This window comes from Lynx rufus, unplaced genomic scaffold (assembly GCF_022079265.1).
Source record: "Lynx rufus isolate CCGP_SWC_20201006 ecotype Redwood Valley unplaced genomic scaffold, mLynRuf1.p SCAF_7, whole genome shotgun sequence".
In the NCBI taxonomy this organism is placed as follows: Eukaryota; Metazoa; Chordata; class Mammalia; order Carnivora; family Felidae; genus Lynx; species Lynx rufus.
Window position 1 is genome coordinate 101,561,517 of NW_025814889.1, and position 26,902 is coordinate 101,588,418.

General features: G+C 34.7%; 1 protein-coding gene across 2 annotated transcripts in view; it reads left to right on the forward strand.

Annotated features, from left to right (window-relative positions):
- Window positions 1-26,902, forward strand: part of NAV3 (neuron navigator 3) — a 350,852-nt gene that overhangs the window by 285,129 nt on the left and 38,821 nt on the right. For both annotated transcript variants that reach the window (XM_047066485.1, XM_047066486.1), the window contains exons 21-24: window positions 3,052-3,075; window positions 5,651-5,728; window positions 13,098-13,181; window positions 20,523-20,634. In XM_047066485.1, the coding sequence (XP_046922441.1) occupies window positions 3,052-3,075; window positions 5,651-5,728; window positions 13,098-13,181; window positions 20,523-20,634 (298 nt within the window). The remainder of the gene's footprint in view (window positions 1-3,051; window positions 3,076-5,650; window positions 5,729-13,097; window positions 13,182-20,522; window positions 20,635-26,902) is intronic.

A 26,902-nucleotide genomic window follows, 5' to 3' on the forward strand; every position in this document is an offset into this window, starting at 1 on the left:
AAAAAAAAAAATTAAAAAAAAAAAGTATTGTGTTGTAAAGTTGAGGATTATCACCTGATAGAATATTCCTGAGCAGAAAGGGAATTTGCGTATTGATCAGAAATCATAGGCCTGATCTAGGGGCACCTGGGTGGCTCGGTTAAGCATCTGACTGACTTCAGCTCAGGTCATGATCTCACGGTCTGTGAGTTCGAGCCCCACATCAGGCTCTGTGCTGGCAGCTCAGAGCCTGGAGCCTGCTTCGGCTTCTGTCTCCATCTCTCTCTGCCCCTCCCCTTCTCGTGTTCTCTCTCTCTCTCTCTCTCTCTCTCTCTCTCTCAAAAATAAATAAACATTAAAAAAAAATCATAGGCCTAATCTGATCTGCCAAGTTCTTACCTTTGGCAAACTTAGAGTTTGTGTGCTTCTTTTAAAATCCAAGCCAACACTGTGAAATCCAGAGCTTTTATCTAAAAATTCAAATTTCTAAGTTCTTTTTAATGTAACCTGAATATCTAGTAACACTGAGATGAATTCCTCCAGGTTTACAGTCACTTGGCATCATCCCTTTAGATGCTGGAGTATATTCTCAGGCCGGTTCCCGCCTCCACAACCTTTTTTCTTCCTGACACTGAAGCTGAGTTCGGGTTCTTAGTTATTATTGTGCTGTTTAATTTCTCAAAGGAAAGACATACTCCTTATTATCTGTGTCTTTATGAAAAGTGGGGAAAATAAAAGCCTAGGGAGGCTGTATGATTTTTTTTTAATTCCCAGAGCCTTTTATGTTCTTTATATTCCTGGTCCTTTTAAGCACTGAAATTGTTGATCCTTGCAATAAATAGCTTTTTTTTTCTGACTGGACTTGTGTATTAAAAACTTGATTGAATCTTTTTTGTACCTGGAATCTAATTTATATTGATTTAATAAGAGCAGGGGCCATGTTTGGTTTGTTGTGGATCCCTTTAGCATATTTCCTAACACACAACTAATACTAAAGTAATTTTTTTTAGTAAATTTGAATGGGTGAATGAAAGGCTAATTAATGATTTATGGAGTAAAGAATCATCTGATATAATTTTATTTAGACAAAATGTTTTATACTGTCTACCATTCTCCAGACATTGAGCTTGGTTCAAAACCATCATTTAAAAATGGCAAGTAATCATATTCCTTCATGATGTTATTAATTCTGCGCCTGAATTGCTGAAAGAAGTATAATATTAATATTCTGCCTCAGTGCTTCCACTTTATGGTAACACCTACCTAGTACTAATAGCCATGAGGTATGAAAGAAGGCAAAGATTAAAGGAAAAGATAGTTGTGAAAATAGAGCAATGAGAAAAATCATTATATACAATCCATATGGAATTAATATGTAATGGTTATACTTATGAGTATTATAAATAACCTATTCAAGGTTTTAATGAGAAATATGATGAATATCTTTCTTGACTTTTTTGTTAAATAGGATGCATTGCGTTTTTTAAGATACAAATTATTTATTATCAGTTTTATATAATGCTAGCAGGCCTTGAAGCAGGATTTGGGCAAAATATAGTGGCAATAAACATGCCAAGTTCTAGGGAAAACAGATCGTCATAGCTAATTGTGCCGTATATCTTAAGGCAAATAACTCCCAGCTTTCTTTAAGATGAAATTTCCATCTTAAAATTAGTTCCCTACTTCCGATTCAAACGCCAACTGTTGAGGAAACCTTAAAACTATTAGAATTAAAAAATAAAATCTTCACTCAAAAATTAAAATTGAGATGTAAAATACTCAAGCTTTATGTTAGCATTTATTTTTAAAACACAGTTTGCTTATAAAGGCTATTAGGATTTTACTATGTAACCACTCTGTTATTCCAACACAATATTACTAACAATACATTATTTTTAAGAGTAGAGAAAATACAGGAAAGGGAGAACTCAAAAATGCTTATGCATAAAAAAATACCTTGATGTTTATGTTGTTACTTTGTTTTATTGTATATTTTCTAAAAAAAAAAAAAAGTGGTGCAGGTACTTTTGTATCAATCAACCAGGAAATGTCCCCAAAAGAAAGATAGGAAATGAGATTTTTTTTAAATTTTTTTAGCTTCGAAATTGATCAGTGCAATGAGCGGATTTGTACTGTTCAGCGGTATTATTCATTCTCCACCTTTTTCCAGAATAAGGGAGCTTCCCAAATGTAATGGTGCACATAACTCATTTTCTGGCATTTTGCAGCCCAGCACAAAGAAGAAAAACAGAGCTGGGAATTTTCTGCAACTGAGTCCAAAACAGCCTTCAATTTCCTAAAGCAGTCCTTATTTGCATAATGTGTATGACCAAAGATGTTTGTCAGCCACTTTCATCACCATCTTGACGCGGAGAATTTTAATGTTTTGCTGATTTGCAGCTCAGTAAACTTAATAATCATTAGCGACAGTAAAAGAAGACAGAAACTAATAAAGTGATTTTACCCAGTTATCAGTAGAGGTCAATATTTTCCCTCCAGCTTTATTTGGCATTTTTATGATCTGTAAATCACAGAATAAAATTCTGACTCCCAAGTCGTGGCTGATGATGTCTATAATATCATGGAGTGTATTTTCTAATATGTATGAAAAAGTCCAATATTTCATTTTTTCCTACACCCATCTTTTTTAGAGTGAAATGTTATGATTACTTTTGTTTTTGTTGCTTATGGTCTGAATCTTAGAATAACATTGTCTTTTAATTCTAACTTTGCTTTTAAGGCATATTATAGATCCATGAATCAAATAACCTACATTTTCAAAAAATTTTATCATTTGTATATACGGAAGTACTCATTTGCAATCTTAACGGTTCCTGTTATAATAGAATATTAGTCTAATATTTATAACATGTAAGTATAGTATAAATATAACAATAATTTATAATACTATGAAATTTTAACATGTATTTTACTATAATAATAATAATTTATAAATAGTCTTAGGTTGGATCATAATAATATTTTAATACAGTACAATTATACATTTATACTTGTGGAGCAAAAATACATTAGTCACTTATAGTTAATTTTTTTTCCTTTTGTCTTTTACAGGCTGAAGAAAAAGCTCATTCAGAGGTAAAATTTGTAGCATTTTCATATTCCACTCTTTGTTTACATCTGTGATGAAATGAAGGTACCACTAGAGGGCTGTGTGATACAGTAGCATAGCTCTCCAGCACTGCCAACAGAAGTGATCCTCTAGTTGATAAATGGTCTCGGATATTTACTCTTAAGGAAAACGAAAGGAAGTTTTTAAAAGCAAACTTACCTCTTACATTCTAGAATGGAGTTTTAGATCAACAACCAAAAATTTGCCTGTAGTAGTAAGCACTCATTAGATCTGATGAATGAATGAATGAATGAATGTGTGGTCTTTCCAATTCATTGTAGTCTCTTTTCCCCAAGCCTGTGAGACTAACTGCATAGGATTAACGAAACCGTTGAACCTTAGGCATCAGACCTCCATAACAGAGCTACCAGCATCACAGTCCATCTGTTTCATGCCAGGACTTTGCCGCTCTAATCACCGCTTCATGTCTAGTGTGGTATATTGTTCTAATCACACACATTTCACAAATGCACTTTGTCTCAATCATGTACCAATCAGATTGCATCCTGGAGAGAGTATCCTTTTTATTTCACTTTGTAAAAGAATTTTCCTCTCCAAGGAGAGCGGGAGGACTTTAATTAGGACTTTATTCAAGGTGTGGTAATGATATTTGATTGGTTTACACCGAGGCAGTCAGACCACAGAGAAAATCAATGTCTTGGCAATAGCCTTTGCAAAGGATCTCTGCCCTTATTAGCCCTTAAAGGAAAATTTATGCTATGCTTAAAAATACTGAAATAGTATTGATTATAGCATTTGATCTTTATCATTGCTAGACCAAAAAGTTAGTATGTTTTTTTTTTTTTTTAAAACCTAAAGTGTTTTATTTACATTGCATGGACCTGACAGTGCTAATTTGGTCATAATATGGCTGCTGAGATAAACAAATACTGCCTATTTGCCTGATTAGTCCTTACCCATCTCCCCTTTTTGTCATCTCTGCCTCCTAATGGATCACGGTTTTTAAAAAATAATTTCCGTTCCTTTAAGGTTTCCTGGGTTAATTTGTAAAGGATCATGTAATAGAGGGTATTATCTTGAGAAAGGCTCCTTAAGTTTGTATTGGTTTAGAATAAAGTATATGGTCTGTTTTCTGGGACTGTCTGTGGTCATCATCATTTGAATGCAAGTCAGTGCAATGCTATTTGGGGCTAGTGTATCTATTAAAAAAAAAACAGGAGTGAAATGGGATCACATTTGCTGAAATTATATAAATGTTCACCGTCTCTGCTTCCAGCTTAAAATTCACAAGGTCTTTAGAGTCTCTCAACATTGACTACCATTTCTTTTCTGCCAAAAAGTGGGGGAGAAGACGCTGAACTGTGTCAAGAATGCTCTTTCAAACTGAGACAGTATTCCAAAAGTCCAACCACAACAATAGAAGATTTCTTTTTAAAGAAAGGAGAAGAATTAGAGTAGAATGTTTAGCATCTAAGTAACTAAAATCCCTGGAGACCAGAAGTAGACCGGTAGACTTAGTCTCAGATGACTGTAGGTGTTTTACCCTTACTAATCGCTGTTTACATTTCTTAGCAACATGAGACACAGAGTTTTAACTGCAGAAAGTGCTTACATTAACAATTTAAATGTGATATGAACTACTCTCTTCCTCTGGTTCAGTTTTGGTACAGTGTGAACTTAGCTAAAGAGGTAGACATTTTAGCATATTTATTTTATTGGTTTATCTCATTATTTGAACAGCATTACTGATTTTTTCCCCTCTTAAGCTATGGTTAATCTATAAAACATTTTTAGTCTGAGCTAATAGTAGCTCAATGAATAAAAGGCATTATAATAAAGATTTGGGAAGGCGTCTCTCAGAATGTTAGCCATTAAAACTCCAGCTAATAAAATTATTTTCAAATATGGAATCATTACACATTGGATCGGAGCCAACTTTCAGTGGCTAAGGGATAGTCTAATGCTGGGAAGTTGCCAAACTAGAAAATTTTAAAAAGCACATACTAAAAAAAACAAAACAAAACAAAAAAACAAAAAAAAAACAAAAGTATTTTTTTTCTTTGCTAAAACTCCATGCCAACCTCCATGCTAAAACTTTCAGTACATTCCTTTAATGTGCAAATTTGAGGGGCAGCCGGATGGCTCAGTCGGTTGGGCATTCGACTTCGGCGCAGGTCATGATCTCGTGGTCCGTGAGTTCGAGCCCCGTGTCAGGCTCTGTGCTGACAGCTCAGGGCCTGGAGCCTGCTTTGGATTCTGTGTCTCCCTCTCTCTGACCCTCCCCCGTTCATGCTCTGTCTCTCTCTGTCTCAAAAATAAATAAATGTTAAAAAAATTTTAATTTGCAAATTTGAGTCCTGACCTTGAACATAGTCACTTACTTCTCTTCTTATACATGGTATTTGACTGTTACTGTATAGCTAGTGTTCACATTTCTTTGGTTTTTCAGGAATTGGTGCTGATACACTAATTAAGGGGCTGCATGAGCGGAATATAGTATTTGCTTTCTTGGATTGAATTCTTAGTTTTAAGTAAAAATCCACTAGCTTATTGAATTGATTTTTTTTTAATTACATTCAGCAAATCCATAAACTGCGGCGAGAGCTGGTTGCATCGCAAGAAAAAGTTGCTACCCTCACATCTCAACTTTCAGCAAATGTAAGTCACTCTTGATTTATTTGATATATTAGAATAGATTTTTATATAGTAAATGGAATAATTTTAGTAACAGCCTCACAAACTTTAAGTGTCCAAAAATAAAACAGACTTCAGTCACTCATACAAACGTAAACTTCCCTGCATGCCAAGTAATAAAATGTAAACCCAAATTGACGTGGTTAAAGGGCTTTTGTTTCTTCTTAGGTTGGAAACATTAGTAAGAGTTACAAGGGCTATTTCTTTTCTTATGTCTTATTTTTATTACTCTCCGTAGATATTTTTCAAACCACAATACAGTTGGTGGTTGACAGCGATTAACTTTGGAAGATAAAAAATTCTATGTGCCCTGCATTCTTCAGCACAATTTATTGGGCAATTAGTTAAGCACCCAATTAATTATAAAAAAATTAACTTAGGTCTACATTTGGGTATCCAAGCTATATTGGAAATGAGAGAGAGTTCCCTAAAAAAACCTGGGCAGTCTTCTCATAGCAGTTTGACCAGCTGAGAATGGCAAAAATGATGCCAATGAGACCATCAATAATATTAACATTTATTGAATATCTTTCAATGTGCCAGGAATATTCAGAATAGATGCAGAATAAGAAAGGAGAGCCTGTGACATTGTGCCTGGTCCTAAGGAACATTAGTGTTAGAAACACCAGTGAGGGGTAAGGAAGCTCCCACTGTTTTGCCATACGCCCTGCCACCTGCACTCAACATTAATCTGCTCAGTTGAAGTGTGTAGCTCTGGGCCCTTCCTCTGCCTCACCACTCTGCTCTCCATTGAGGTTTTCTATCTCCTAGACAAAGCATGACAGGGCAAGAGAGAGCAGGTGTAGGCCCATGGGGTACGAGCTGATTAAGAGAGATTTTAAGGATAAAAATTATTGTGCAATATAACTTCCACAGTATAGAAGTAAGTCTTTTTAACCCACCATGTATTCATTTCAGCAGTGGATTTGAATTGATTTTATCTTTTCAACGTGGGAAGAATCAAATTAATTTGGGGTTGGCTGTATTCATTTTTATCGATGTTGTTAGGGGGTTGTTAAAAATAATGGCAGGTTTTAGAGAATTTTTAGGCAGTACTGAAAGAGGACAGAATTATTTAACCTATATTTTATGTTAGAGAATAATTCTTAAAGAAATAGTTCAGAAGCAACTATAAATTTTATACTATAGGCTAGATGAATAACACTGTAAAACACTCAGTCTAGGTTCCTGACTCAGCACCCAGAGAACATATTACAATGTAAATGCCAGAAACACATGAATTGTGTTTATCTGCAATGAAGAAGTCTCAATGATAGACCCTATGGATTGGAGAGTCAAGATATTTACAGATGTCTTTAATGATTACTCAGGATTTTATTTTATTTCATAAATGTCTCTTGCATGGGTTTATATATTCAGATGTTAGGATGATAAATGTCTGCTATACATTATGGAATTTGGGCTTTTACACGGTATTTTTAAAACTATTTCCATTTAAAACGCATTATATTAATATTTTGTTAAAAAGGAAAACTCAAACTAAAAAAATGGATGCAATAAAAAGTGTATATTTGTTTTTCCCTCAGACACTCCCTTCCTAAACATGGTTGTTGGTTTCTTTTTTGGGGGGAGGGTATAGTTGACATACAATGTTACATTAGTTTCAGGTGATTTCCCAAGTTTATACATTATATATATACTATATACTATATCACTATATACATAGTGATTTGTATATATCACTATATACATAGTGATTTCCCAAGTTTATACATTATTCTATGTTCGTCACAAGTGCCATTACATCTGTCCCATTACATCACTATTACAATATCACTGACTATATGACTGTATTCCTTATGCTCTGCTTTTTATGATTGTGACTTACTCCTTCTATAGCTGGAGGCCTGTATCTCTCTCTCCCCTTCACCTATTTGCCCAGCACCCCCACACCCCGTTCCCCTCTGACAACCATCCATTTGTTCTCTGTAGTTACAGTTCTGATTCTGCCTTCTGTTTGTTCATTTCTTTTAAGATTTCATGTATGAGTGGAGTCATATGGTTTTTGTCTTTCTCAGTCTGACTTATTTCACTTAGCATACCACCCTCTAGGTCTATCCATGTTGTCTCAAATTGCAAAATTTCATTCTTTTGTATGGCTATGTAACATTCGATTGTTGGTTTCTTATGTATCCTTTCAACTTTGATCTTTTTATTCCCATGAATACATAGATGCAACACACACCTACAAAGGCTTGTACACACGCACACAGACAGACACACACACACACACACACACGAGCAACCAAATTTTAACATAAGGGAACAGTCCTGAAATTTGACTCTGTGCCATTGTTTGGAAAGGGAGCAAAAATTTTTTAAAGTTGTCAGCCATTGGCTACCTACCACTTCTCCTTTAATCATGCCTACCACACTGTTTTCACTGATGTGTTTTCATGACTTTGGCTCACATATTCTCAGCTGAGCATTGATATGACCACCAGAGGGTGAAAATTGTTTTTTTTGTGGTTAAAAAAAAAAACTTACTCTTTTTATGCACAAAGCACAGATATACATGGAAGCACAGATATACATGGAGTGCATAAAAAAGTATCCAGCATATCTCTGGTGCTAAAATGTCATGGAGGAAGGGTGCTATTAGAAGAAAAAGCATCTATAATATCTCCTCAAGGAATAATAATGAAAAAAAAAAGAATGAATACAGAATTAGAGGAAGTAGTGTCAAATAGATAATTTTGTTTAAAAAGTGCTAGTCTTAGAGAAAATGCCCAAATGTATCCAGCTTCCTCTGGCTACATCTATGTTATCATTAGCAAAACTTTTTGCACATGAAAAGGAGCCTAAAATTATATCCTATTTTTCATGCTCCTTTTTTTTTTTTACTTCATAATGCATTTTATAAATCTTCTGAAATCACCTGAAGGTCATGACCTTAGGGTTCCTGGGCTTGAGCCCTGCATCAGGCTCTGTGCTGACAGCTCAGTGCCTGGATCCTGCTTCTGATTCTGTGTCTCCCTCTCTGTCCCTCTCCTGCTCAAGCTCGCTCTCTCTCTCTCTCTCTCTCTCTCTCAAGAATAAATAAAAATTAAAAAAAAAAGGAAAGGAAAGAAAGTATGTGGTCGGACCTTCACTAAATCAATACCCCACACATGCACAGGAAGAAAACAGAAGCCCCACAAGCAAGCAGCTGCAAATGTATAGTCACATCATACAGTCAGGTGCCCCCTGGCCTTTCACTCACACCTTTCTGCAGCCAAGACATGTGGGAAGCATTTCTTTGTGTTCTAATATATTTTGTTGTACAAATCTCAGCTCTTAGATCATCTAGAATTAGGTGCTGAGGCTAGTTATTGTTACCATTTTTCAAAGGTACCACTGAATGAACATGTCACAAAAAAAAAAGGTACTTATTTTTTTCCTTTCAGCACATTGGTCTTTTAGCCCCAAATCTCAAATGTATTATTTTGTTTAGGATTGTGTCCTGTTTTTTTTTTTTTGCTTTATTTAATATTTTTATATAACCTGGCAGTTACTCTTGCTTTTCTGCATCTCCTTTAACAGAAAACAGTTTTGCATTTACTAACAATGACAAAAACTGAAGGGACAATTTTATAATGTGTAAAAGAAATGTGAAACCTTAATTATGATAGTTTCATTTATTTTCAGTTCATCTATTGATTTTCAAAAGTAAAGTCACAGATATATATAGATATATATAGATATATATATATCCACAAAAATCTATGTATATTTTTTGGTTGGTGGACCATTACTAAATTCTGGGGGAACAAATATAATGCAGGCATTTTTCATAATATTTCATCTTACTGTTTAGCAGTACGATAATTCTCTTTACATGTCTATTCAGATTGTATTATAGGATTCAAAAACTGAAGTCAGTATGTATTAGAAATACCATCCGTAACTACTCTTCAGTCTTGCTTATTTTATTACCTTGACAGACTTCACCTAACACACATTGGGATGTAGTCATTATCATATTGACACAATTTTACTCTGGCTTTCAAATTATGCAACTGGTAATGGAGAAGTAAGACCCAAGTAAATCATGATCAGTAGTCCCTCTAAATATCCACAATTTTTAAAAAGTCATAATTTTGTTAAGGTTTTCAGACAAGATATATTGTCCTATAGTTTAATCAGTTTTACTTTCCATTTTAGTTTCTTTTATTTGTATCTTGTACTCTTTCCATTAATCCACTTGGTGAGAAGTTTATCCTTTTATTGCCTTCAAAGTAACAAAGTTAGTAAGCCAAGACAAATAAACTTAAAAGCAGTATTTCACTAACATACCTCTAACATATTTTTCATGGAGAATGATGTGACTCAAAATGTTCTTTGGTAACCAGTTATACATGTCTTATGAATAATTAATGAGTAGCAATGTTCCAAAGATTGAAAACTGACATTCTCATAGTGAACATTTTGTATTAATTAATCGCTACCAGTTATAGGCAATATATTTATAGCTACAAAATACAGACAATATATTTATTCAGCATACTCACATTCCTACATTCTTTGTCATTTTAACTCCCATTCAACTGATAAAATATGCATAGAAGGTAAAGTATAAATTTTCTTCTAGTTTTTACATCCAATAATTAGGCATTACGGTTGTTTGAGAGAATTAAAACTGCAATATTGAGTACATTCTTACATTTCTTTTAGTACATGTTAACAATGGTTTTCGGCCAGAATTTTCACTATTTTAAAAGAAAATGAGCAATTTTATTTTAGGATTTAGAAACCTATTGTATGCTCACAGCATGATTATTGATTATAATCTAAACTAGAATCAGCACAAAATGGTCAATCATAGACAAATACATTATAAACCACATAGAGCAATGCATTACAGCAAAATCTAACTCCTGCTGCTTACCACTGGATGAATCTCAGAAACTCAATGTTAAGCAAAAGAAAAGTCACAAAATAATTGTGCCATATGATTCCACTCTGAAAGTTTTAAAAATAGACAAAGCTAAAACATAGTGTTTAGGAATGCAAGCTCAGTGGTGCAACTACAGAGAGAAGCAAGACAATAATTACCACCAATGTTGCGATAATGGTGGTTATCTTTGGGGCAGGGAGAGGCGACAGTAATAGGGGAGAGGTAAGAGAGAACTTCTAATATCTTCAAATGTCCAATTTCTGGACTTGGCTGGTGACTGATGAACCAGCGAGCTCTGCATTTTCACTTTGTTCAATTTGAATATGGCAGGAATTTTTTTTACATTAAAAAAGTTTATGTGTGAGAGAAAATGCAACATAACCTTATGTTAATTTCTGAAATATTAAGTCTGATGTAATGATATTCCTTGCCATTGAAAACATTTTAAACTACAGCTGCATTTTCACTTTGTTCACTTTTAATATGGCAGGAATTTTTTTCACAATAAAAAAGTTTACGCGTGAGAGAAAATACAACATAACCTTATGTTAATTTCTGAAATATTAAGTCTGATGTAATGCTATTCCTTGCCATTGAAAACATTTTAAACTACAAGATACAATTCCTTTTTTATTTTTTAATTTTTAAAAAATTATTTAAACTCATTTTTGAGAGAGAGAGAGAGAGAACGAGTGGGGGAGGAGCAGAGAGAGAGGGAGACAGAATCCAAAACAAGCTCCAGGCTCTGAGCTGTCAGCACAGAGCCCGGTACAGAGCCAGTACTCATGGACCACAAGGTCATGATGCTTAACCGACTGAGCCACCCAGGCACCCCTACTATTCCTTTTTTTAAAAGACTGTTATTTTTCCAATTAAATCTGCTAATGAACCCTGGAGTATAACTCTCAAGGGTGTGTGTGTGTGTGTGTGTGTGTGTGTGTGAGAGAGAGAGAGAGAGAGAGAGAGAGAGAGAGAGAGACAATTTGGGGGAGAGGGAGAAAGAGAGAAGAGGGAGTGGAAAAAGAAAAAAGAGTTGTTCTGGTAGACTGAAGATTAATAGAAGTATTCTCCACCAATTATCCTTCTCTATATAGCAATGTCAGGAAAAGAAAGGGAGCCCAGCCCAGCATAAGCTCAGAGCTAAGAACAAAGACACCTTTGTGTCGTGATGCTAATGGAAGGGACTTGTACATTCTAGCTGTTGGCAACAATGAAATAAACCTCTAGCTCTTACCAATAATGGAATAAACCTCTAGCTGTTATTAATAATGAAATAAACCTCTAGCTGTTACCAATAATGGAATGTTTCTAGTGCCCTAATTCCTTGGACTCCTGTGATTCATCTGATAATAGTTACCTCAGCGTTTCAGCTCTGCTAGAGTTACAAGGTGATGTATTTTAAGAAGTCCTTTTACTCCCTTTCCTCAAAGAATTAATCTTTTGCCGAAGATTACCAAATTTCTTCCCACACATAGTTCATTGTAGATGTAGGCTGTGAAATATTCCATCATTGTACCTTTGTAAGGGCACAATAAGATTGGATGAGTGTGAGATAACACCCCTATAGCTCTCCTCAAGCTACCGTGAAAGCTTGAAGGACCTCTTCTTCGTGCTTAATATTCTGTGGGTGAAGCTGTTGGATAATGGCATGCCGACAGAATTGGGCCTATTTTAGAGCTGTAAGATTGTCAAATACTTCTTAATCATAAGAGTTATGGTTTTATACAGCAATATGTATAATTCCGGGAGATTTAAAATAAAACCCGAAAGCCATGAAAACTTAAATAAAATATGACTGAGTGTTATTTCTAGCCGGCCAACCTGCACTTCCTTAGTTGAAGGGAATAAAGTAGAAATAAAAGCCATTTTATTAAAAAGAGTTTGGAGAATGAAGACAACTCTTTTCGACTGAATTCTTTGTAAGCACAAAAAAAGGAAAGATAATGTTAAAGCTGTCAGCAGATGTCTGACACTTGAAGGAGAGTGTCATTACAATAAAGGAACTAACAATATCTCCAAAGGTCATCATGCAGGTATAAAAAGGAGAAACATTTGTCCATTGACTATTGCAGTGACCTCCCCTTGAGCTTGAAGTCTAAAAACTTGGCAACTCAGAACTTTATTCAGCATTTTGGGTGTCAGATCCTCTGTGAGATGCAGGCCGGAAGGTGTTATTATTTGCAAAATGCCACCCTTTTCAGAAGTTGAACTCACATTAAATGTCAAGAAATGGAAACACTGAATTTAAACTGAAGTTTAGAAATAATAAATAAAGATTGAGGTTAAAGGAGAGTCATCACTGAGAGCTAACCAAGATGGTCATAGTATTTAAAGAATTAGAACACCTGAAGTTCAGCATTTTATAAAATGAAGAGTTTTCATCCATCTGCATAAGGTCCTGACATTTAAAATGTGTTCCTTCCGTTTTGTTCACAGGCTCACCTCGTAGCAGCTTTTGAAAAGAGTTTAGGGAATATGACTGGTCGACTGCAAAGTCTAACTATGACAGCGGAACAGAAGGTATGTTCAAGAATCACCACAGGGGATTCAAATAAGACAGCAAGTTACATAGGATGTTTAAACAATGCCTGAGATGCAGCTCCTTAAATATAATGCTTCAGAGGATCCCTTCCTTATTAGATTGGAACAATGACAAGATAATACATTTTCTTGTCAGATTTTAATTTTTAAAGACTTATGATTCAGATTCATCTATATTAGAATACACACACACACACACACACACACACACACACGCGCAAAGTTCTTTCTAGGCCATCTATTTCACTTCTGACTAGACCCATTAAAAGAATACCAAATGTTTTAAGAAAGAGAAGCAGTTGTATAGGGGAAGAGTTAGAATATTCCAGGAACAATTTGTTATGCAGTTGACAAGAATTACAGTCTGACAAGAATTTTCACAAATTTATGGTCTGTAAACCCAGTTATGGACCATGGCTATAATCTGAGATAGGCGTGAGGAAAGTCTGGAGGAGAGTGAGGACTCTACAAAGTAAAGGGACTCAGGGTACAGCATCTGTGAGATGAGACTGAAACACTGATCCTGAGCTGAAGTTTAGAAATGCGGAATGCTAAATGAAGATTTGGGTCGTTTGCACTAACAAGGACTAGTTGGCATCTGGGGATGCTGTCTTTGAAAAGAAAAGCTAATTTATATGAAAAGCTTTAAAATAAACCTGACGGGTTTTTACGGAGTGGGAGAAGGAATTCTAAAAAGAAAGAAACAGAATTTAGGTCACAAGGCAGACATATCAAAAAGGTTCACATTGCCTAGAAAGAGTATGGACAGTTTCCATGGGGTGACCAGTAACTTACCTCTCTGCCATTATTTTGGCCCTAACCTGGGTCCTTGGATGGGTGTCAGAGACAGATGCAGTCTCTAAAATTGTATGGAAACATTTGTAAAACCTGCATATGTGCATGATCTGAGCAGATGTCCAGTTTTCATCTAATTTTCAGAGATCCAAAATCTGAAAAGCTTTGGCTATTTTCAGTATCTGTACCTATATCTGTCCCTAGAGATGGCTTCAGTTTTGTCTTTAGTTTCGTAAAGTATGTCATTAGCTTTAGAGAGCTAGCATATGTCACCATTGTGTTCGTTTACCAATTTTTACATTAAAAAAAAAAAAACCCTGAATGAACAGCCCAATTACACTAAAGAGAAAAATCAAATATTCCTCTTATAGCCTGGTGTAATTAGCAAACTCTAACGTTATTTGCCCTTGTCTTCGATGCTCCTGTGTCACAGATTTCCCTCTTGCCCATGAAAGAGAGCACTATCCATCCCTGTCAAACCTGTTCTGTAAGGGAAGGTGACAAATGCCTTTTGAGCACAGGAATTTTATCTTAATCTTTTTTGAAGAGGAGAGGGGCAGTACAGTTTACCACTTCACTATGTAACCTAAGAACTTGGCAAATAGGATTACAAAGGTCTTTTAGGGCAGCCAAGTGGTAAAGAATATAAGGAAGCTTGAGTGTGGATCTCAGCAGAACCTCTTTTTTTTTTTTTTAAGTTTATTTATTTATTTTGAGAGAGAAAGCATGCACAAGCTGGGGGGGGGGGGGACAGAGGAAAGAAGAGACAGAATCCCAAGCAGGCTCCCTCCATGCCTTTAGCACAGAGAAGATGCAGGGCTTGGACTCACAAACTATGAGATCATGACCTGAGCTGAGATCAAGAGTCAGCACTTAACTTAGCCATCCAGGCACCCCATCAGTGGAACCTCTGTAAGGGCTGAGGAATTTTCCTTTTCTGACCCTCAAATTCATCATTTTATTTATTTATTTATTTATTTATTTATTTATTTATTTATTTATTTATTTATTTATTTATTTTAAATTCATCATTTTAAAAATCAGGATTATAATAACTACCTTACAGAAGCATTATGAGGAACAAATAAGGTACTATAGAACACTACATACACTGGATAGTAAAAAATGTTACCTTTCTTACATTGCTTTCCTTTTTCCCCTTAAGAGAATCAGGATAAACCAAGTTTATCATTGTCCATATGCCAGGCATATCACTAGAAATCATAGCTAGTATTTAAGTCTCATATCTTTAAGAAGTCAAAATTAATGTTTTTCACCCCCCCATATTTCCTTTAATTACTTTATATTTATAAGTAAAATTTCTTACAAAAATTGGAAAACTACGCAGTTGTTAATTTTTTCATAATGCCTATGAATAATGCCCAAATATTTTCAAATACATCTGCATAGTACCTGGAATTTTAAAATTATCCATAATGTAACATTGCCAAAATTATGAAATTTTCTCAGAAGATGCCATGATGTCTGAAATTGCCTTGCCCTTTTTTAACTGAAAATAAAGTGATTGCTTGTCTCATTGCAAGCTGTATGCACACAACAGTGTTAGTAAGTAATTTATTTTATTAATCTGAGATGTATAACTTGCCTATATCCAAGGTGGTTTTGGGAATCATAAAATTAATTGTAATACGAAATGGCACAACTCAGTAACAGAATCTAGTGAAAACCAGTAGAAGAATGTATATAACAAGACACCTGAGCCTATGTAATTACTACTGCAAAGCACAAAATGGAATTGAATGTCAAGGAAGCCAGCACACAAAGGGGGATTGCTTGGCATGTGTAGCTCTCATTTTCTGACCAGAAGAGTATAATTTAGATCGGAGACACAAACTTTTTGGCACTGAATTCAAGGACAAATTTATTGTAAAGTTTTTAAAATTGGGGTCATGGAATAACAAAAGACAAAATCGCTGTTCAAATAGACATTTCTCTAAAAGCTGAGGGCATAACATTTAATCATATTTCAGTAAAGTCATTTCTTCAGGGAGCTGAGATAAAAGGGTATATTGCTCTCTGGTGATCCAACAATCCTGGGAAAAAGATTAGAGCATATAGAGCAGAGGTTTTGAAACTCTGTTCTTGGAGTTCCACGGCTCATTTGTCCATTTAATCATTCACCAAAATTACATTGAATTTCTACTCTGTATAAGACACTGCTCTAGCTACTAAGAATTTAGCAGTGAACTATATGTGTATGACATATATTTTATAGTGTACATATATAATATATGCATTCTATATATGTAAACTGTGTATAACTGGTTATAAGAGTATATATTCCAGTAGGTGACAGATTATGATAAAAATATAGGATTTCAAGGGACACCTGGGTGGCTCAGTTGGTTGAACATCTGACTCTTGGTTTTGGCTCAGGTCGTGATCTCGCAGTTTGTGGGTTCAAGCCCTGCTTGAGATTCTCTGTCTCTCTCTGTCCCTCCCATAGGGTAATTTGAATCCATAAATTTTTCATGGATGCAAGTTACTTATACTACTGGGATTTGATGAACTAGTGTATTTTCTTAGAATCAGGGCTGGCTGGGTTCTTTCAGTAGAAACATTTACAAGATTTCAAGGCACACACACGGGGATGGGGAGTAGGATGTGTTCAAAGAAACTACAGCTAGATAGTGTAAGATTAACTGAATGTCAGTGTGATGAAACCAAAGACAGGTTTAGCAGAAATTTTTAAGAACGTTGCCTAGAAGGTCAAGTTGGTTGATGAGATTTTATTGCCACGCTTGTAGGAAATTTGCAAGTTTCCAGGAGAAACTTGGAAAGAGGTCAGATGCAGTTAGGAAATTAGGTTGGAGAGGATACCGAGCAAGGTGAGTATTGTGACAAACTATTTGATCATCTCATTTTGAAGCATTCCAAGCCTGACCTTGATACTTATTTAGCCTCAGAGACATGTACAAAACAATTGGAAAAGATACTGCCTCCATCCACCTTCTTGTACACAAGAAACTTTCATGGAAAACTGGAATTTTACATCAATGGCAGGTATTTGGGACATCATTATCTACAATAGCTTATTGTAGGTGAATGGATTTTTGGTTCCCAAGTTTTAAAGTACCACGTTTGAAAAGTGAGAAACATCAATGAAATATGATCTGATCATCTATTCCCAAGATCCTGTACAGAATTATCCTAGCCTCAATCTTCTCCTTAGTATATATGAAGAGAGTAGGAAAATGGATACTACTGAATTAGAAGAGACTTTAAATCCTTATCCTGATGGCATATACATTTTCCAGTTGTTTTTTTTTTTATTTCCTGAAAGTGGAATATTCTTAAAACTCAAGTATCTTCTATTTGGTCACTTTCAAAATAAAGACACTATATGAAAATATTGCAGAGTATCAAATGATTTTATATTTGGCTATTTCTAGAACTTGCTTCTAATTATACGGCAAAAAAAGAGGAATTCATAATTGTACTTGGAAGCAGCATTGCAATTTCCAAGCGTTATAATCACCTTAGAAAAATATGGCTTAAAAATAAATGTGAACAATCAATTATAATTATGAAGGAGAAGAAAAGGAAAACTAAAAATAAACTATTTAAAAACAATTTATATGTCTCAGTCAAGTTTTCACTTTCAAGTGCCTTCTATTAATCTTTATATACTTACTACTGGAAAAAGAGAGAAAGGATAACCCTGACTTTGTTGCCAACCCAAGGAAATGATTTCACTGATTTAGCCATATCCAGACTTTCTGTTTATAATGAATAATAAAGTCACTGATGTTTTTATATGGCACCATAGGTGATCGAACACCCTGTTGTTAAAATATAAGTAGAATTGAAGCTTTACATTATTCTTAGGAGATAAACACCTGTTTAACATAGACCAGAACATTTGAGCAAAATCACCCCAACATTTACTGAGATCCTAAGTCAGGTGAAAAGATAAAGTCTACAACAGCTAAATAAGCTGAATGCTTTAAATGATCTGGAAGCACAGAGAAGGGCTTTAGTTTTTCTGAAAGGCAAACTAAGAGGTTTCAAGCTCATTCTACCATGGCCTTTAATGGTGAGAAAAATATTTAAAGCAAAGGGAAAAATCATATGGGAAGACTCAGAGAAAAGGATAGCTGTAATTTGAAGTGATGTGGAAGATGGATTTCATCAACTGAAATAAGAAAGAAGGAAGGAATTTTTGCATGTATATAGAGATACCTAGTTCAGGTTTGAACAGATTATCACTGTCAAATTTACCTATCTTTTTAATTAAAGACACTGGAATATTTTATAGGTGCTTGCATGTACTTATGAAGTTCCCCTAAAGAACTACTAAGATGAATTTGGCTAAACTAATTTTTTCATGTATGTGATTTCCCCAAACTACATAATGGATATATCTGTTACCTAGTTATTCTTCCTTTGGGTCTACTGTGCCATGCAGCATAATAACTAACATGCTTAATATTTTTTTTAGAAGATACTTAGTTTTAAAAGTGAGCATTCTTCTACCTCACATTAAAAGCTATTTTCTGAAAAAGCAATATTCCCTGAACATTCCACTTGTAATCTTTGTTATAACAGTTTTGAGAAGAGATTTCCGTAGAAAACATTAAAGTTTAGACCCTGAAATAAGTCCACTTACTCATAAAATTGAGTATGAGACCTCATTTCCATTTTACTTCTTTCAACTTAAAGCCACATATTTCAGCAGATTTTAATCCACGGTACAGGCACTGTTGATTTTAAATTCAAGGATGAAAATCCGATTTTAATCAAAATTTAACTTGTATTCTAGTTTACACGTTGTAAAATTACTCTTTAAATTATGTGATTAAGTATGTACAGTAGATCTCCTTTTGTGAATAATTTTCTGGTAAAGGCAGAATGAATTTTCAGTAAACATTTTATCTACTGGGAAATTTATTTTAAATGGAAAATACGTTAAATTTTGGTAAACTTACCTATTACTAATTGAGCAAGGGACAAAATTTAGATAGAACTTGGAGAGACAGAAATTATGACGAAATTTGTATTATGACAGTGGAACTTTTCCACAAACCTGTTTCTTTTGTGAAAAATACATGCAAATGAATTACAGTCAAGTATTTAATGATCCATCTATGAATCCACGAGATTGTTACTGATTTTCATTATGTAATTCTTTGACTTACAAACTATTAGAAGTCTGTAAGAGGGTTTATTTTTTTAATATCTGTGTCCATTAGAAATACATCAGATATCCAGTGACAATAGTTACAGGATGTGCTAGGTATCTATCCCAAACTTGGATATCATTACAGTTAGCATTGCCCCTTTTTTTTTTAAGTGTCTAAGTTTCGAATAGTCTCTGGATGTTCTCATATCTGAAGCAGTTTCCTACAAAGGCAATGTTGTGATCTTACCTTTTTTTGTATATTCGGAAGACAGAGAGTAGGAATAAGCTACTGACTATGGAGGGAAGAACCCAAGCCTGATTCTTTGGATTTCTGCCAACGATGCTAGAGAAAATGATAAATGACAATTACATTACCTAGGAATTCTCCCTCTAAGAGGCTGACAAAAATTCTAATTTTTAGAGTTGCTATCACGGCCAAGAATTCTGGATACTCCTGGTTTGGGGGCTCCCGATGGAAATACTGCCAATGCTAGAAAAACACTCTACTTCATTTTCCAATGAGGCACATGTCTTCCTGATGCTGCCTCGTAGTCACTTGTGGTTAAATAATTCACTTAGATAACTGTGAAAGATCATATTTGTATGTTCTTTGAGACACATCTTAAAGTTACCCTAAGTTCAATAAGAAAACAGATGTTGTATAAAAAATTGATTTGTAAGCTGCCTTTTTTTTTCTTTTTGATGAACTATTATTTAAGGAATGTACATTGCATATATTTCTATTCACTTTAAAAAATTCCTGTGTTGTTTTGGCTTGGTAAAATTGAGGTCTCCATGCTAAAAATCTTACCGGATAAAAAGTAGCAGAATCTAAGACGACCATGATTTGCAAAGCAGAATTTAATAATATGATATTTAGTAGCAATGAGTTAGGGATGAGTACCTCTTTTTATACTTGGGTGTGAAGAATCAATTCCCCAAGTGCAAAATCAAAGAGACAAAATCTGAAGTCATTCATTCAGGGTTTCCGGCTGACAGTAAAATGCAGTCTGATTCACCAGTACAATCCTGATAGCTAACCCTGTGATGTAATCTGGTGGTATTCATAGGTTTGGTATAAAATGAACCATGTGACATCTTGCTTTGTGTTGAACTGTCCAGCTTTAGGTGCCACCCTTTGAAAGGAATAAAGACCATTCAGGTCACATTCATAAGAAAATAGCCAAGGCATTTTTTTGTTTTTATTCTCCTTTACATTTAACTAAATGAGAAGTTGTTAAATGCAACTTGACAAGGTTAGTCAGGCATCCAAATCTCTCAGGACGTTCGCACCACGTACAATTGAACCCAGTTGGTAGTGAAGGACATTTTACTTTTTTCTCTCTAGGTACTAAAACCTCTAAATTCTATTTGTTTCACAGGAGTCTGAACTTATAGAACTAAGAGAAACCATTGAAATGCTGAAGGCCCAGAACTCTGCTGCCCAGGCAGCTATTCAGGGAGCACTGAATGGTCCAGACCACCCTCCCAAAGGTATATTTAGAAGTATTGCCATTTTTCATTCAATGTAATGAATATCTATTTGATTCATTAGAGTGAAGCTGCTTTTACTCAGTGGCATTGTCCTTTATAAGGAATAAGTTGGTATTAAGGCAGTCAGAATCCCAGAATTTAAGAACAGTAGCTTTCCTCATCAAATAAATTTTTAATTAAGTTTAAGGAATTTGCTTCTATAGTAGGACACACCTTTCTCTCCATTTGGTTTGGTGAAAGTGGGGCTGGAGAGGTTGGCTAATACATTTATCTCTGACTTGAAGCAAAACAAACCCTGTAAAGACCATCAAAGTCTAGATCTGTAAAGAAAATAAATTAATTAATATGGTCAAATTCCAAGGAGAAGGTGTGTGGAACAGCTCCTTCTGGGTGGAGGCATTAAAAAGGGACACTTCCTATGAAAAAGCTAAAAACAATAAGAAAAAGGACTAAAAGTTAGTCTGCTTTTAATTATTACTATGCTTTGTCCGTTCTAAACAATAATAAGATAATCTCCTTTGCCATCACCCCTACCCCTTAGTTTCCCACTGTAGAAATGCTTTGTGTTAATGTCATGTCAGTTTTTTCTTTGCATAGGTTCTACTTATTCATGCCCTACCTCTTTTCAGTGGCATTCAACATGCTCAACTCTTCACCAGCTAAACAAATGCTTTTATAAATCTTGAATGCCCTATCATGTATGTTACCATTTCCAGGGGAATTCTGGGAACATTTTATGGAATCTTTTAATGTCTCCAGCAGCCAGTCACACTTTGGACTCCTGGAGTGTGGCATCTCTTACCATCAACCCAAAAGGGTTCTCTCCAGGATCAATAATGATTTACACGACACGAAATCTAGTACCACATTTAAAATTCTTACTGTATTTAACATGCAGACCGCATTGTATACTGATGTCCATTCCATCCTAATTGACACATTAATTTCTTGTAATGTTTGTAATATTCACATTCTTAGTTTTTTCTCCTGCTGCTTTGAAATCTCTTTGAAAGTTTCTTTTGCAGGTTTACTCATTTGTATCGTTTTGTTGAATGCTGATATTTCTTAGAACCCAGTCCTAAACTCTCTTCCATTATGATTTTGTGCATTGTGATTCCCTTCTCCTATCTAAAAATCTATAAACTCATCTAATGCTCTAGCTATAATTATCATTTATGTATTGATAACTGTCAAAAATATTTCTTCAGGCCAGGCTCATCTCTTGAGTTGCAGATCTATAAATCGAGCTGCATAAGAGAGAGCTCCACTTGGTTATCTTTGGATGTCTCTTTGTCATGTTAAATTCAACATCTCCAAATTTGAACTTGTCATCTTCCCTCTCAGACCTGCTTTGCCTTCAGTGTTCCTTGCCTCAGTAAGTGGCACCACCATTCTTCCATATAGCCAGCCATAAACCTAGATGTTCATTCATATATCCTCCTCTCCTCATTCATTAAATCACCAAGTTCTATTGATTCCACCCCTTAAATATCTCTTGGATGTGTTCCCTTTTCTCAGATCCTACTATTACCATCCCTTATCTCTCCCCTGAACTGTGTCCACAAACTCCTAAATCCTTCCTGCCCTTCATCTTAACATCACTTTGTATCATTCTTCACACTGAAACCAGAGCATTAGTCAACAACAAATATCTATAGGTATCCCTTGCCTTTAGGATGAAATACAAACTTCTTAACATGACATAATTTCTCTTCGTCATCTTTGTTCACTCAACAAATATATAATGATTATCAGTTATTTGCTAGACACTGGTCTAGACCTTATGCTTTGCTTTTTTGTCACATTGTATATTTCAGCTACCCTGACTTCTTCTAATTCTCTAAAAGTTTTTTGTATGTTCTGTTTATTTCTACTTAAAATTTTCTGCCTTGTGTGCTCAGCATAAAAACGTTTTGAGACCTAAGAGAGTTAGCCTAAATATGCCTCCTTGACCCTTAAAATTAATGAGGTCCCCTTGTAGTATGTTTCTGGAGATAACTGTAGTTCCTCTATCAAAATTTGCATTGTACTTTGGTGCCCTAATTTATGTAAGGTCTGCCTTTTCTAATTAATGGTAGGGTGGTATGTTTTCTCAATCCAAGTGACTGTGGGGGTGCTGTACACATAAAAGGGGTTTATTTGAATTTTAATTTAAGAAAATACAATTTTTGGTGTGCCTGGGTGGCTTAGTCCATTAAGCATCCAACTGTGGCTCAGGTCATGATCTCACAGTTCATGGGTTCGAGCCCTGCGTCAGGCTCTGTGCTGACAGCTGAGAGCCTGGAGCCTGCTTTGGATTCTGTGTCTCCCTCTCTCTCTCTGCTCCTCCTTTGCTCATACTCTGTTTCTCTTTCTTTCCTCAAAAATAAATAAATACTAAAAAAAAATTTTTAATAATAAAATTAAAAAATGCAATTTTTTGAATACTAGAATTCAAATTTTAGAAAAAAATTATAAAGTGAGAGATACTTAAATTGAAGGACAAACTAGTCCTCTAGGGGCTACTTCTGTTAGGAATTTAGCAACTTTCCATGCGGGGGAGTTGATTTATATGCTACATGGAAAATTACTGCATATTTAAAGCTTATCTTAGAGCTATAATAAAGCAGCTTATGTTCTGAATCTTCATGTTGTAAATAGGTCCAGAGAAGGGATTGAAAAAGACTTAATCCTTTCTTTAACACAGTACAAGTCACTGAAGTAAAACTTTCTGGAAGGATTCCTTTTATCTTAGGCAACAAGTACCCTAATGTATCTACTGGAATTGAAAAAAGGAATTCCTCTGCTCACTAATGTGGGAGGGGTACATAAAATGAGTAAAATTATAAGTTAATATTCAAATTGGTCAAGAAAGATTAAAAAATATTTTTATAAGATTTAAAACTGACAAAAACAAATAATTATAAGTGTATATAGGATATTTATGTTTCAATAATATGTATTCAGTGAACACAAACTGATTCTTACTATCTTGACCATTGGCATCACATACAGAAAATAAAGTCTGTTGGACTGTTTATGTATCTTTCCATGGGTCATTATGGTGATTGTATAAGCTATAAGCTATAAACTTATAGTCTGAAATCATATTGAGATTTGGTTTTCGAGAGCTTTACACATTTATGTCAGGTAAATTTGTAACATGTAGTCTTACAATATATATTTGGAGTGAGGCAACTGTTTTATAGACAGGTCAAACTGAGACAAAATCACGTAATTAATGTAACTTTCTATTTTCTATGTGTTCATCCCATTTATTAACAGAGCCTGATAAATAATAGCAGTCTATAATAGAATAAATTTATTTATTCATGCACAAATGTTATCTGAGTAGCTGACATATACTAGTCGCTCTGTTAGATCTTGAAATACAAAGATAAAAAACAAAGCCCCCTACTCTCAAGGACTCACAGTACACTGCCACAAAAGGTTATAAATATATCTCTGTGTAAATTTAATGATATAGAGATACATACATATAACCATATATGAAAGGTAAAATAATAGAAAATTTTACTTTTATTTTTCAAAATATACTTTTTTTAAGTCACTACCTCTGTATATAAACATAGAATAGTTTTTCCTTGAGATGTACCAATTTAACAAAACACGTAGTAAATTGCTATCGACAGTGAATACATTTTTAGGAATGTTAGGCAAACAGTTGTGCTGAATGAATAAGAATAATATTGCCCACAAGCACTTATCGATTGCCTACCATAAGCCATAGTGTGCACAAGGTCCTGGATATACAACGGTAAACAAAACAGATATAATCTTTGTCTCCATTAAACATTTACACTTGGGGCACCTGAATGGCTCCATCAGATGGGCGTCTGACTTCAGCTCAGGTCATGATCTCACGGTTTGTGAGTTTGAGCCCCACATCTGGCTCTCTGCTATCAGAGCAGTCTGCTTTGGATCCTGTTTCCCTCTCTCTCTGCCCCTACCCCACTCTCTCGCGCACTCTCTCTCTCAAAAATAAACATTAAAAAAAATAAACCTTAAATCTTGTGGGAGAGCAGAAAATTAGCAATTGTTGTGATCATAGGTATAGCTGAATATGCATGGCAAAACAGTTATAAGTTAAAAAATGGACAAGAATTAGTGCTATAGAAAGCAAGGGTAGCAGGGATCCTACTGGAGGTGCATAGTCAGGAAAGGCCTTTCCCAGATAGCAACATTTAAGGGGAGATCCAAGGAACAGTTATCAATGTATATGGCAAATATTGAAAGAGGAGTATTCCAGAAGAGTCTTGAGATAGAAAACAGACTATTGTCTTTATGGAGCTGATACAATGAGCAGAGGTAAAATAAGAAGAACCAGGTTAGAGAGACAATTACTGACCAGATTACTGAGGGACTTTTAGGCCATTTTTAAGAGTTGAAATATTTTCTTTCTTCTTAAAATGGTAATCTACTAAAAAGTCTGAAGTAAGGGAGTGATGATGACATTTTCCTTTTAAAGATTTCTCTAGCTACTGTTTACAGAATGGTTTGAACTTGGACAGCTCTTCTTGCTGTAAAGCAGAGAAGCGTTAGTAATAGCTTCAGCTGGGGCATCGGTGGTAAGAAGGGTGGGAAGTGGGAATGAATGGATGAACAAACACATAACTGAAATACAGACTTTTAAAATAAGCTTCTCCGTTCGTTCATAAGGTTCACATCCATTTGGTCAACCGTTCTTTTCCAAGCTCTATAGTGTCACATGTACTGAATCAAATACTTACAAACACTAGCAAGAAATTGTTAGAGATGAATAAAATAAATTCCTTTCATTCCATGATATTACTGAAATTTGCTTTTCAGTATAATGAATTCGGTTCATAATAATTCAACAAGTATGTTTTATGCCCAGATTCTCTCTTTATTCTTTATTGGTGAATGCATTCATAACTGAAGATAAATAATACCTACAAGGACTACTTTTGACCTATGATTATAAGAATTTACCTCTCTTCTCAAATTTTGAAGGTTAATCAAAGCCAAATACAATTTATTAATACTGGATATAATAAAAACTCTTGAGTACCTTAACATCCAGTACCATTGCTTTAGTTGTGAAAGTCAATTACTAGGAAAAAACCTAAAAAATAATGTATCTTGATCACAAAAGCTTATAGCCAAGCACAGCAGAAATGTAAGATACAAATAAGTACCAACATATTCTTCTTTTCTTTATTCATACAACTTCTAGTATTAGTTGATTAAAAGATACTATAAATGCCTTAAGTTGCGACATTGGTAATGTTTGGGGCATGTAAACACATCATTATATTTTAAAGCACTTTTAAGAGGCCACAATCTACAGAGTCTGAAAAATGGTTTTATTTTTGGTTCCTATAAAATTTGTTAGCATATTTAATATCTTAAGGGGAAAAAGTTGAGGTATATGTTGATATATATGTATATGACTAAGGATGGAGATATGTATACATATATTACATACCCACACACATGTTCACTGATTATATGTTTTAAAAGGAACCAGTTATAGTTCCATTGTCATGGGGCATTGTACTGTTAAATACATCTGTCAACTGGAAAGCTTTGATTTTATACTATTGTTTCTATGGAAACTTTTTGAAAGCTATATAGTGATTTCTGACATAAGTTCTACTGAAATTTTTTGCTCGGCTAGTCTGCGTTGATGCCAATTAAATATAATAATAGATTTGACCTTAAAGTAGACTGGGCCTTAAAAGTAATTTTATGAATTGGTAGTGTCTCCGCTAACACTTAATATTAGTTCACTGTAAGCAGTAAGTAAAATTACTTATTTAACTCTCAGTAAAATTTCAATTTCAACAACTGTAAATTAATCTTATAGGCTGATTTTATGGAGTAAGTGGATATCTTCAAAATGTGAATAAATGTCAAAAGTTTTTTTTTTCAAATCGTCTTGTGTGACTAGAGAAGCACTACATGCTTTGTAGAAGCATGGCAAGCCCGTATCACGTGGCAGTTAGCACGACAGACATTACAATCTGTCCAGGTCTCGGCTTGGCTCTACTGTGTTTCAGCTCTGTAACTCTGGTCAAATGATTTTTAGTAATTAAACTCATTTCAACACTTTGCTTTAAGAGTGAAATTAAATAATCCCGGGTCAGAGTCAACACAGAGTAAAAGCTAGGTTTGTTATTACCTGTGGTTATTATTACTGTCACCATTACTATTCCACGTCATGGGCAGGGATTATGATGCGTTGTCTTAAATATGTGCTCCGTTTAGTGTATACATGTCATCTACCCAGATTCTCTCTTGAGCG